The sequence below is a fragment of the Empidonax traillii genome, unplaced genomic scaffold, assembly GCF_003031625.1.
Source record: "Empidonax traillii isolate 1590-97213 ecotype Southwest subspecies unplaced genomic scaffold, ASM303162v1 scaffold588:size748185, whole genome shotgun sequence".
NCBI lineage: Eukaryota > Metazoa > Chordata > Aves > Passeriformes > Tyrannidae > Empidonax > Empidonax traillii.
The window spans coordinates 291,520-305,289 of record NW_020955781.1 but is presented as its reverse complement, the minus strand read 5'-3'; the positions used below and the strand labels follow the sequence as shown (position 1 = coordinate 305,289).

Here is a 13,770-nt window from a genome sequence, read left to right as displayed (position 1 = left end):
TTGATGTTCACATGTCTCGAAGAGACTTGGTAGAAAATTGCACATTACTATACCCTATGCAATTACTAAGCACATTATTTTCCCTTGTTCTTCATTCCTTTTTCTTCTTTCCTTGAAGAATTCTTACTGCTACTTATCTAGACAGGAAGCCAATGAATACACCTATTTCCAGGTAACTTGTCAAGCATGCAATACCAAGTACATTAAGAACAAGCCTCAAAGGACAACCGGTGCAGGAAAAAAACTTGGTCTTGTCAACAGACACTGAGGCTGGTGGGAACAACTTCATTCTGGCACACACTTGTGGGATCCTGAGCTTACTGTTTTGAGATATTAGTGAGCCACCTACATGTCTCCATAAACAATTTGGATGCAGGACTTGAAGGTGTACTAAGTAAATTTGCCAATGATACCAAATTGGGAAGACCTGTTGACTCCCTCAAAGGCAGGGGGGCCCTGCAACCATGTGAAGTTCAACAAAGGAAATGCTGGATTCTGCACCTGGGATGGGGCAGCCCAGGATGTACAGACAGACTGGGGACCTAAATGGTGGAAAGCAGTGCTGTGGAAAGGGACCTGGGGGTCCTGGTCACCAGCAAGCTGAATATGAGTCAGCAGTGCCCTGGGAGCCAGAAGGGCCAACCATGTCCTGGAGGGCATCAGGAAAAGCACTGCCAGTTGGTCAACGGAGAGGATTGTCCTGCCCTGCTTTGCACTGGGGTGGCCTCACCTGGAATATTGTGGCAGTTTTGGGCACCACCATACTAAAGACACTAAGCTACTAGAGATCACCCAAAAGAAGGCCACGAGGATGGTGAAGAGTCTAGAGGGGAAGTCATGCCAGGAGAGACTCAGGTCCCTTGGTTTGTTCATCCAGGACAAGAGAAGACTGAGGGGAGACCTCACTGCAGTCTACAACTTTCTGATGAGAGGAAGAGGAGGGGCAGACACTGATCTCTTCTCTCTGGTGACCAGTGACACGATCCAAGAAAATAGCATGAAGCTGTGACAGGGGACATTTAGGCTGAATATTTGGAAAAGGTTTTTCACCCAGAGTGTGGCCAGGCACTGGAACAGGGAAGTGGTCACAGCACCAAACCTGCCAGACTTCAAGAAACATTTGGACAATACTCTCAGGCACATGATGGGATTCTTAGGGCTGTCCTGTGCAGGGTCAAAAGCTGGACTCAGTGATCCTCGTGGGTCCCTTCCAGCTCAGGATAGTCTATGATACCATACCATAAGCATACTTTAGGAGAGGAAAATCCCTTTACACATTTAAAGCAACTGTTTCTGTAGAACTTACAATCTTTCTTCAAAGTCAAGTTTATACAACATTATTATACTATTGGACATCGCTGAACTAAATATGACTATGGAATTCAATTACCATCAATGGGATCATGAAAAACGTTATTTTCATCTGCAAAACTTCTGGTGCCTGAAATATTTCCATAATCAAATATTGGTCCTTCCAACAGGGTCACGATATCTATTCGATTAATTTTTGTCAATACAGAAGTTAAGGCATCAGCTGAAAAAGAAATAAAACACGTCAGAAAAAAGTTCAGCAATGCAGAACTGTGTAATCATTTTTCTTAGTTACATTCACGTTGCATTTCTTAAAATTGCTGGCATGTCCCAAAGTCTTTGGTTCTAGCAAACCCCATCATTTGTCTAAGGAGTCATTCAGCTGCCTACTTATTCAAGATATAGATCTATTAAGAGTCTACAGTCTGTCCAAGTATAATTATATTACAACACAAAAGGCACAAAGAATAAGGTCAGAGAGTTCTTAAACAATGTATTTACTTACTACTGAAACAAAATACCCTTTTACTGGAGCATAAAGGGAGTGTAAAAATCCTTTTACCATTCTGTTTTGAGGAACAACAGAATAGGCAGTCATGTAGGTAATAATGCATGTAAGGCTATTCATGCACTGCATCATGAAAAATCATTTACAATAATCTTCTCGTGAGAACACAGTAATGCTGGAAATTACCTTTACAGTGAAAGAGATCAAAGTAGGCTGAAACAGTTCGTAGGAGTATGTGGATCAGAGAATGGTAACGAACACCACTGACAAAAATCAAGCCCTCTCTTTCAGTTTGAGCAATTCAAGCGACATTAACAGATAAACCCAAAAGTATCAGCACAGAATCAGTGTCTCCATCACTCCTTACGGGAGGAGGTTGAGTCTCTTCCTACGACCTACAATACTGTGAGACTACCTAACTTTCCCAGGCAGCCTATTTCCATGGTTCAAATTCTTTGCTATTGGAAATATTTTCTTTACTGAAATTTAAGTTCATTACTTGCCCCATCAATTACGGATGTGGAGAACAGATTATTTCCTTCTGCATACATAGTGAAAAAATATGACAGACTTCTGGTAAAAATATAACCAAAAGCTTTGGTTTGTGAAGGACATTCATAATGTTTTCTTCAAGTTGATAACAGATGAAAGGGGCTATAACTTACAAACAACAAAATTAACTACTTCAACTTACTTGTAGCATTCTTCCCATCTCTGGTAACCCATTTTTTTAATAACATGAAGCTTTGAGCAATAAGAGAATTTGGGTTTTCTACTCGGATTTGATTTATTTCATCCACAGAAAAATTGAGTTCTCTTGCCAGTTCTATAAAGACAAACAAAAGCAAGCAAGAAAAGGAAACAAACCCAAAAACACCAAACAAAGCACAAATCCGTCAATCATCCTGTCAGTCTTACAAATACTGTTTTTTCCTGATTACATAGATGTTAACAAAACTACCTGACACAAACTTTATGGATAACAATGAACATGGCATTATATCCCTGTACTTTAATTTTCTAAGACGGACATAATTTTGAATTCGAATCATCTGTGTGAGCTATTATCATATTTATACTCCTTAAGCCACTTAAACATGGTGAAAAAAACCCTCCTTGGAGACTGTCTCATCACTGCTAATTTATAAACTCGGGGTTTTTTTTTGGTGACTGTTACTCCTCTGGGAGCTCGCTCTGCAGCTCAGCACTGGGGAGAGCTGCCTGCTGCAGCTTTAAGCCCACAAAGGGCCAGCTCTGCCCACCAACATGCAGAGGCACCTACAGTCAGGAAACACCCCTGCCTCCCAGCACCGACTTGCTGGGGCACTGCTGGGGTCCCTGCAACCAGGGCTTTGGGGAAACTGCTGTCCAGCTTCAGCAGATACTCCAGAGGCAGCCCTGAGCCTGAGCAGGTAGAGCCTCTCACAGCTCCTCAGGGGAATGTTTTGAGAGCAAAGCCATTTAGCTGTTTTCCCTGTGAGCTTCCCTTTGCTTTGTTGTGAGAACCAAGGAATGATTTCTTATCAGGTACCTTTGCCCAGCAATGCACTGCACATTTTGGGACGCTGGCCTCACTGTGAATATAGGAGAGCCTAATGCAGTCTTGCTGCATCCTGGGTAAAAGGCTACCTGAAAATGCAACAGCAAAGACTAATTTCAACATTAAAGTAGAAAAGCTTACCTGTCCAGCTAAGTCCTAGGTGATCAGCTACAATTGCCATCCTTATATCTGTCCGTTCACATGGACTCTGTGGACCTGTGATTTACAATTTTTCAATTAAAAAGGTTTTGCACAGAAGACCACAATACCGGATAATAGTTTATTATAAATAATAGCTTTAGTTTGACTAAGTTGACGGTGCTTATATTGTTTACTAGAATGGTTTTGTGACCTAATAACCTACAAAACAAAATTTTTTCACAGCTTTTAGATTTTCACCTGTGTAAAGCCAAATGTAAAACTACATGATGTCATGTAATGAAACCAAACATGCTGACAAATCTAGCTGTTTGACTGTAGACAAGTTGTTCAGTTATTGGTGAAAACCACCAAGGCCAGATTATCATCTATTTTCTCTACTTTGACAAAATAAATTTGCTGTCACAAAAGACATCTTTCAACTTCTGAGTTACATCAATTTTTGAGTTACATGAATGTCTTTGGCATGCTTCACTAGCTTTCTACAGTACAGGATTTGTTTGAAGGAAGAAAAAAGAGAATAAGACAGCACATACAGATGACAATGACAGAATGAAAACTACAGTTAAGTCACTCCACAGGCAATCACAACGGTTCATGCACTAGGATCAACAAGTTGAAAGTTTTACAAACTAGGCTTGATCTCCACGAGGTGAGCCATGAGAGCTCCAGAAACCTGACTGCCTTCATTCTCACCAGTCCTCTTACTCCTCCTCCTCTCACTGTCGGCCTTTTCAATCTTTGATTTTATAGATGCTGCCTCTGTTCTCATGTCTCTAGCAGACTTCGGTGTAATGGAAGGCTGGTAAACTTGAGTAGCTTCTGATAAGGATGTGTTCCTTGATGTACTGTCTTCTTCATCATCAGAGACCTCTGACTGCATCTTTTTCTCTTCATCAGATAGGCGATCCACAAGCTTTAATGTCTCACCACTAATTCCCTTAAAATATTCAATAGAATGTTTACATACCTCCCTAAGCTGATTTTTCTTTACTTTAACTGTTGTCACGGTGACGGAGGTAGATCTTACCTTTACTGGTAATTTAGAAGGAAGTTGTTTTGGTTTTTCTTTCTCTACCTGCTCTTGTTTTGGCAGGGTTGGAGTTCTTCTAGCTAGATTACTCCTATGTGTATTTTTTACAGGAATCCTAGACCTTGCTTCTAGACAGGGAGAAGAATTATTTTGTTTTGCTTTGTCAGGCTTACTAGCCCCTCTCACTTTACTCCCTGTATTGCTTTGGAGATTATTTTGTGAAAAGGCTTGTTTTACTGAGCTGGCCTTTACAGGAAGCTTTGATTTTCCTCTAGCCCCTACCAACTCTGTTGACTTTTGCTGCTCTCCATGTGGTTTTTGCTTATCTCTTACTCTGTGTCCTTGTGTTGTCCCTGTACCTTTTCCTGAAGTGCTTTTTGCTTGATTAGCTTTCTGGAGGGAACATTTTGGTTCCAAATGTTCTTTTAGCACTACATTACAGGTAATATCATCTGTAGGGACAGCAGATGAATCCAAATTGTTGTTGTTATTAAAATTATCTTTTGGAAAATCAGTATTTTCTGATTGCCTACAGCTTGTTTGGCTAGAAGCTGAACTCGCAATCACTGCTACAGTTTCATTTTCTAATCCCTGACCACTTGGCATCACAGCTTCTATCTTATCTGCCACTTCGCCAGGGCCATCTTTCTTCAGAGTCATGGTGGAAGCAGAAATTCCCATTTTAATTGGTGTGCGCAATTTGGGATCAACTTTGGAAGCGTTTACTGCTGCCGATGATTTCTCCAGTGAGTTACTACCAAGTGTTTGTTCCATGCAATCTCCACTGGCCTGGATGCCGGGCTTATGTTCAACTGCTGTTGTTTCTACTGGTCTCTCTACGTTTGTTTCTAAAGTGCTGTCCCCTGCCTGTGGCTGTGTGATGGCAGTGACTGTACTTTTATCCCCTTCCCCCTTGTCCCCTGACTTCCCTTCAGAAGTATGCTCACCAATCTGAAAAAATTGGAGTCTTTCTTCAACAAAATCCCTCTTGCTCATGTCAATTGCACCACTGCGAGTCATCTCAAACATCTTCCCCTCATGAAATGGGAAGGGGTTGGGCTCGCTAGTTGGCGTACTCTCATCTGTTGGAGTTCTGGCTGGAGTTGTGTCAGGTGTTGTTGCTTGAGATCTGTCTTCCACTGCCAGACCAAATGGCTTAGCCTCATCCTCCCTTGATTTAGTCTCAAACACTTCATCGTCACCTCGGTTATTGGACCACGGGTCAAAATCTAGACTCTTAGTGGCCACAGTTTTGAAAGGTGTTGCAAATTCTTCATCTACTTTGTAACTGAAATACGAATCAGGAAATACAGTCCTGTCAGGGTGTCTGCCTTCCAAAGAGAAAAACTGTGCCCCTGACTTCTTATCGCTCTTATCTCCGGCTTTTTCAAAAGCTGGACCCTTTGAAGGTGTCTTGTCTTCTTCAGGGCCTACCTTGCCTTCCTCCTCAATGACTTCAAGCTTACTCTGGCTAAATGAGCGGTCAGTCTGCTTTAGAATGCCTTCTGTAGTCCATACGTCCTTTTTGGTTTCAACTGCCGGACCTGCAAGTTTAGAATCACTCTCAGTTAAACCATCATCTTCATCTTGCAAATCATAACCGTCAAGAGAGTCAATCTCTGTCGCATCGGTATCATGGGAGAATTCTGCAGTGGTTGCTATGGAACACTCTGTGACAGACTGGTCATTGTTACTCCCATTTTGCACTACATCATTCTGGGGTGAATCAATGTCAAACTCATTAGGTTTCCCAGAAGTGGGATGTCCTAACTCTTTCTGTTTCTCAATCTTTTCAGGGGCTCTGGGTTTTGAAGTTTCTTTCTGGTCATCTTCCAGCTCCTTCAGTTTGAACGTGTACTTTTTAAGCGGAACAGGTTGATAGAGGGATTCATCATCACTGGAGTCACTGACATCTGCTCCCGGTGGCACAGGAGACGGTGGCTGTACCCTTATGACAGGTTCAGCCAGTTGGCATTTGTCGTGTTCATCTTGCAAGTTCACTTCAGTCATCTCCATTTCACTCTCAGTGGAGTAATGAGACTTCTTTTCGGACTCGCCTTGATCTGCATCCAGGGGTGGAGGAGGAGGGAATTCAATATAGGCAACTCTGTTACCTTTGGGTCTTTTGTTAGAGTCCTTATTTATAAGATTAGGCAATGCTTTGTCAATCTGTGGCTCCTCAACCTCTGCCTGTTTCACAGATGTTGACTTAGCCTCTGCTTCCTCCTCTGACTCCTCAGACACCTCAGGTATAGGGCTGGGTTTGCCTGGGATATAAGCTATTAGTGAGTCAGGTGTTTTAGATGTAAACTCGTAACTCACTTCCTCTGAACTCGGTGTTTCTGGTGTTAAAGGGCTTTTACCAGAGCTGTCTAAAAAGGACACTTGTTCTAGCGTGTCATCTTCTGGACTACCTTGTGGAGAAGGAGGTTGTTTTTGCTGCCTAGCTGTGTAAAATGTCCCCCTTGTCTCCTGCACTGTCTTACTCTCCTGACTGACAATTTTTTTAATATTTCCTTGTTGCACCTCTTTCTCATATTGCTTTCCTACTTGAACAAAACTGACATAAACAGGTAGGGTCTTAATTTCTTTTACTCCCTCAGTGCTTACTAGCGGTGCAACTTTATCCAAGTAATCACTGGCACCAGGCTCAACAACGTCACTTGAAGGAAATTCCTTTCCTGGGCTACATTCTAAAGAATCTGGTGATTTGCTAGGGGATAGCTCTGTATCCTCAGCAGGAGGACTTAGGCCTATGGAGCTCTGCTGCTTAGTAACTTTTCTGATTTCTGAATGCTTTATTTTTTCATCTTCCACATAATCAATCTGTCTTTCAACTTTCTCCTTAATCACAGCTGATTGGGATACTTTAGCTGAAAGTTCATAGACACCATCAAGCATGGCTCTCTTCTCCTCAACAATTCTGACTGGAATATGGGACACAGCAATTTCTTCTTTCCTTCTGGATATTTTATCAGCCACTTCACCATTACGCTCCCCCTCCCTGACAACAAATTCTCTGTATAAAACCCTTTTTGAGGGAGATTTTACAGTCAGTTCCTTCACTTCTTCTGAATGAATTCCATTTGTGGCCAGTTTGTGCTCTGTCACAGTGACAAATTCACTTTTTTTGTCAGTTTTAGATTCAGCGTGATCAACATGGTTTTCTTTTACTGTATCTGGAACCAGCACATGCGAAAGTTTTTCTTTCTGCGTCTTATGGTTAGAAGTTCCAGGACTTTCCCACGTCCTATAGATTTTTTTGTCCCAGTGTCCCTTCGTCGTTGCGTCTGAGCCATACGCCAGCTCTTTTGCCTGCGGTTCTGGAAGGCATTCCGGCACGCCTTTCCTCATCTCAGTTCTTTGTTTTTGTGTGTCTGAAGCACGAGAGTCTTCGATAGCTTTCACTTTACCTTGAACAAGGTCTTCCTTTACTTTCACCTCTTTCTGCAAAGCAGCGCTCCCATCAATGACCTCTACTTGCTTTGCATGTTTCTCTCTGGAATAAGACTGATACACTGGTAACTTACTTTCTTGCAATTTCTTTACCGGAATTTTGGACTGACCATCCAGCTTTTTTTCGTCTTGAGTTACGTCCTTACTCCTTGGACTTATACCTTGTTCAAATTTAAGCCTAATGGAACTGAGCTTTGATTGCTTCAGCTGAAATCCAGCCTCAGGTACTCCAGTCTGCTGAGCATTTCCTTTGTGTTCCATAGTTCGTTTAGAGTCCTCTGTGTGTTGCACAAATATCCTTTTCTCAGGACTGCTGGGCAAACTGGATGCTTTTCTTTCATCCACCTTGGGGAAGCATTTCCCATCATGTGCATACTGCTTCACCTTACTCCATTCATCCCTGGACGACGGCAGTTCAGAGAGCGGAACTTTCTCGGGGCTGCTGCTGGCAGAGCTCTGGCTAGAATGTATTTCCTTGCCATTTTTTTTATGCTGCTTTTTCTCTGGAGACTGTAGCTCATCATTCAACTTCTCTGTTTTATCCCGAAAAAACTGTGATACTTCAGTGAGTTTTTCTTCTGCCTCTTTAACAGTCCTGTCCACCCTGTCTTCATATATCAACTTTTCTCTACCTCTGTCTAATCTGTCCTCAGTAAAGCGCATCCACATCGCATGTTTTGGACTACTAACATCTCCAGTGTAGTGTAACACTGTCACTTTATCATAATGATCATCTTTAGACATTTTACCTACACCATTTTCAGACACATCTTTATAGATTTTGGAGAGAATCTCTTTTTTGGGGGCAGTAGCTACTTTTTCTCTGCATCGTTTATCAGTCCCCTGTAACTCTGCACTAAGGGGTAGAGCATGGTCAGTAACTGACTCCTCAGTATCAGAATGAGATACATCTAGCTTTTCTGAAAGAAGCATTTTCTCAGCAAACCTGTAAGACTCCCCTCTTAGTTCTGACAACTCATCATCATGGTATTCTATTGAGTGCTGACTCAAAAGCTTCAGTGTTTTGTAAGAGTCATCAGACATGAGTTGAGCAGAACTAGGGCGACTGTCTTCTTCCTGGGACACGGGAGTGTTAACTCTAGAGGATTCCAGATAAGAAGGAAGTGACTCTTCGGCCGTGAGCTCCTCTTCTTCTTGCTGACCTTGCTCATCTGAACAAGGGAAAGCATCATGTTTTTCCAACTCTTTTAAGTTAATATCTCCCCGAGGTAAGTCTTTCTGATATACATACATTTCTTTCTCTGGATGCTTTTTTGTTTCTCTAATAATGACTTCAGTAGGTTCAGCCTGATTACCTTGTTCAATATGGACCTCTATTATTCGCTCCAGTTTGGGTTTCATTTTGCTGTCCTTCTCTGCATGTTGTGGTGAAGTTTCAGCAGACTTGCTAACATCGGACGTTACTGATGATTTATGTTCAAACAGACCTGCCAGTTCTTTGGAAGGGTCACGACCAGACTGAAAGGCTTTCATTATGTCATGAACAGACATTGTTTCCTCAATTCTTTCAGATGTACTTTCTGTGCAAGGAGGTTTATGATAGACCATCCTGGTCGTGGTAGTGATGTGAGTTTCTTCTTTTACTCGGACACCTTTACTAAGGACACACTTATGGTCATCTTCTTCACTGCCACTGGCTTTCATTTGAAAAGCTTTAACCTTCTCTTTAATAGACCCAGAAGGTTTTTGCTCCAGCTCCATAAACGTAGGGCTAGGTTTGGAGGCCGGCAGCTCCTCTGCCTTATGCTCTGGAATTTCTTCAGAGGATGGCTCGTAGCTGCGGATAACATGAACTACTTCAGTTCTTGTTTCTGTAATGACGGGAGGGATGGGTACATCATGGAAAAGTGGTTTTGGCCCGGTGCTTTCAGCACTCTGTGGGGCAGAAGGTGTCTTTTCACTCCTTGTTTCAAAGCCACTGTCAGACAAGGGACTTTTATCTTGATCGTGTTGAGAAAAGTCATCTGGAGACTCTAAAATGGTGTCTGTTCCAAAAAAGGAGTCTGCAATCTTACACAACTCCTTTTCCGATGTTGAAGGCCTCATGGAGGCTGGAGGCATTTTAAGTTTATGTTCCTGCAAAGCGATAGCTGGTTTTAAGATGCGCTTTTGTCTCTCTTCACCTTCTTTTTTCCCCTCTTCAAACTTGTACTTTATGTTTGTTAATGAACTGCTACCGATATCATTCGCTAAGTAATCAATAACTTTTGACAAGCTATAATCCTTTTCCGACATGGTTTTAGTTTTAATTTGGACCTTCTCTGGAACAGATACAGGAGGGCTTGTCAAAGCTTGCTGTCTCGCTTCATCAATCTCCTCTGTACTGAACTCTACCCAGTCATCCTCAGACAGGTGTCCTTGATCACTTTTGGATACTTTAGCCGACCCTTTACTTTCTAAACACACATCTTTTTTCAGAATCTCACTAACTTTTACTAAGTCCTCTTTTACTTTCTCAACAATTTTAAAGGGCTCTTCATCATCAATTCTACCCTCTTTTGGTATGTCAGGTTGGAACGGTTTGTCCTCTGCGACATCTGTCTGCAATATTGCGGTCATTCTTATCAGATCCTCTTTCATTTCAGCAACATCTTTCAGTATCTCCTGACTGGAGGATAAAGAAGAGGGTGTGGACAATTTGAGAGCAGAGGGTGCTAAAAACAAGGATGATTTTATTGGAGATGAAGTTCGATTAAAGGTAGGCTGTGTGCGTGCCTCTGTAGTCAATGTTTTAATCGGTGACAGTAACGCAGCAGCTGATTTTGTAAGTGAAGACGACTCTGGGAGCTTCTTTAATGCTGGTTCAGACAAAACATTGACTACAGAATATACTGGCACTGTTATTGTAGATGAAGTTACTGATGAGGTAGTTGCAGATATTGACCCAAGGGCTGTGTACAAAGCACCTGCAGGAGCAGTTCTCATTGACTGGAAAGCTGATGGTGCTGAAGATACAAATGACCTGAGTGGAGAAAATGGCATTGTTGTAGCTGTTGAAAACACTCTCTCAGCCGTGTCAGCAACTGCGTTAGCAGCACAACTTGCAGAATGTGCAGCTGCAGCAATCTTGTCTTGAAAAACAGCTGCAGCTTTGGATCCATTTATTAAGGTGGCAGAAGATGGGTATTTCAGAGGTGACACAGACCCATTAAGCAATGGTACATCTGTGTGCCCAGCTACATGTTTTGCTGGCGACGAGAGAGACGAGGCCATCATGACTTTAGTGGATGAAACAGCATCAACTGCTGATTTAGCAGGTGACACCACTGACTTGAGAGGGGACGATAAAAGTGAAGATGCTGATGTGATGACCGATTTAAGTGGCAAACTCGAAGAGTACATGTTAATGTTGGATTTGGGGGATGCTGGAGGCGTCATGGTTATGGATGATCTCTCCAAGAGAGATCCTGCAGTAGTCACTGGAGATGTCCGAGAGGGGAATGTGGTAGTGGATGCCAGCCCTTTTAGACTAGCAGCTTCTGTGACTGCGGGAGCTCTGACGAAAGAGCCTGAAGTGACCTGTATATTGTATGGAGGCTGCGATACCACAGTTTTTATTGGCGAAGAGATTGTCCGAAAAGATCTAATCGGAGATGCTACATCGCTAACAGATTTAATTGAAGATGTGGTAGAAGCTCCTAATGTGGATTTGATTGGAGAAGTAGAAGAAACAGACCATATTGATTTTAATGGGGAAGCTGTAGGAGTGTTAGAGGAAGAGCTTGATAAGGACGTAAAGCCTGATTTGGTTTGCCCAGGCACTGTAATTGGAGCTGTTGTCCATGACTGATATGGCCGTGTTGAAAAGAATGGCTTGTATGAGTAAGTAGCAGGTAGGGATCTTGTTGCTCCTGCACTCCGTTCAACTGTTTCTTAAATTGTTAAATTAAAATCAAACATAAAAATCAACAAAAATGATTAAAAAACAGAGAGACCAGAGAAGAAAATTGGTCAGTAAACGTTGTAATATTACAAAAAGCAAGTACAATTGTTTGCATGAGTTGGGATGAAGGAGGCAAAAGAAGAGTTTCAAAAGGAATGAAAAAAATTAGGAACGAGCCATATGCTGATAACTGGTCCAAAGCAAAAAGCAACATGAAATGAGAGACAGAAAGCACATAGCAACCAAATCTGCAAACAATGAATAACAGAAAACACAACAAAGGAATCCATAAGGTAAAAATAAAGCCACATCAAAATTTCTTCTCTTACTTCCTATTGACTTTCTGATGTGCTACTTCTGAAATATTCATATCGGCTCTATTTTGCCTGTTTAGGTATGTCTCTGCTTTGTGCAACTCTTAGAATTATCCTTTTAATAATTTCTATTGTTGTTCTACTCAGATTTGAACCTATACAAAAATATAAACTTGTGTAAAGTGACATTATAGAGCTAAAATCTTTTTTTAAACCACTCAGAACTATTTCATGCAGAACCCAAAGTTCCTTTAAGTGACAGGCAATTGATGTGCAAACTGTGAAGCAACTGGAATAAATTCAAATCTATATCTTCCATGCACAATTCGGATATGCTTCACAATCACAAAGCCAATAAGAGCAAGAGCTTTTCTGAGTCAATACTAAAAAAAAAAAAAGGAAAAAAAAAAAAAAAAAAAAAAAAAAAAAAAAAAAAAAAGAAAAAGAAAGGAACATATGCATTTGTTTCTCATGCGATATTCCTTTTGTTTGGTAAAAAAATAAAGTAAAACTTTACATGAAATGATTTTAAGAAGCATGTCATATATGAAATATGGAAAATATATGATAAACGTGAGCAGGCAAAGCAACTGAATCAGTTTTTATTCATGCACAAATGTCATGTCAAAACGAGCACACAGATTAATACATTTTGTATGGTGTATTAAGCACAAATATGTAAACCTTACAAAGCCATTTCACAAGAGGTCATTAAAAGAAGAGTACACTTTTTCTACAAGATGTAGTGTCTTGGTACCTTTTGAGGAGATTTCTTGTATCAGCTCAAAGTCAGACCTGTTTAACTTTACAGTTCTCAAAAGGTAATGTTAGAAAAGCAGTCAAAGAAAAATATATTATGAAATAAATTCCTGGCAAGGACAAACCTGTTAAATGTCATCATCCCCCAGAACTCTCAGTTCATTCATAAGCATTTTGAACAGAATCATCATCAACCACATTTTGCATAAGAGGAGGCACTCATGCCAGACGGTATTTCTGGGAATCCCATTACACATACATATCCTCTGATCCAGCAATAACATTCAGAGTTGACATTGAAAGCAACTTTGAGGACATTTTTTTGTTTGTTTGTTTCTTGAAAGCTGGAATTAGAAATGGAACTAAAATACTCAAAGAATTTGTTCAACATACCTTTCTCTGTAGTTATACTAATAATTTGTCTAACCTGCTTGATCTGTCTTATAAGACAGACAGTAACTTGCAGTGAAAGTAACTCAACAAGGCTAATACTAAACTGTTAAAGGACACACACTCTTACAAAATAACGAATATTCAGGGCACCACAGGTCCATATCCTGCAAGGAGAAATGTGCTGGTCCTACAGAAGCCAATCAAAGCCCAGAAGACAGTGTGGATGGCTGGTGATATTGCAGTATGAGAACATTAAGGTTGAAGAGAGCTTGAGTACTAGGCCTGACTGGCAGTCAAGAAACATTCACTTTTCCTTGCTATGTTATTTATAAGTGCAAATATACTTCTTTCCACTCCTCCCCAAAAAAACCCCATAGTCTACTTCATTAAATG

General features: G+C 41.2%; 1 protein-coding gene across 9 annotated transcripts in view; it reads right to left on the bottom strand.

Moving 5' to 3' along the window:
• ANK3 (ankyrin 3) overlaps window positions 1–13,770 on the bottom strand; it is a 207,839-nt gene that overhangs the window by 23,812 nt on the left and 170,257 nt on the right. For 8 of the 9 annotated variants that reach the window (XM_027898271.1, XM_027898274.1, XM_027898272.1 and 5 more), the window contains 4 exons: window positions 4,215–11,900; window positions 3,501–3,575; window positions 2,514–2,645; window positions 1,391–1,534 (listed from right to left, as the gene is read on the bottom strand). In XM_027898271.1, coding sequence (XP_027754072.1) covers window positions 1,391–1,534; window positions 2,514–2,645; window positions 3,501–3,575; window positions 4,215–11,900 — 8,037 coding nt within the window. The remainder of the gene's footprint in view (window positions 1–1,390; window positions 1,535–2,513; window positions 2,646–3,500; window positions 3,576–4,214; window positions 11,901–13,770) is intronic. The other variant, XM_027898276.1, reaches the window with a different exon arrangement.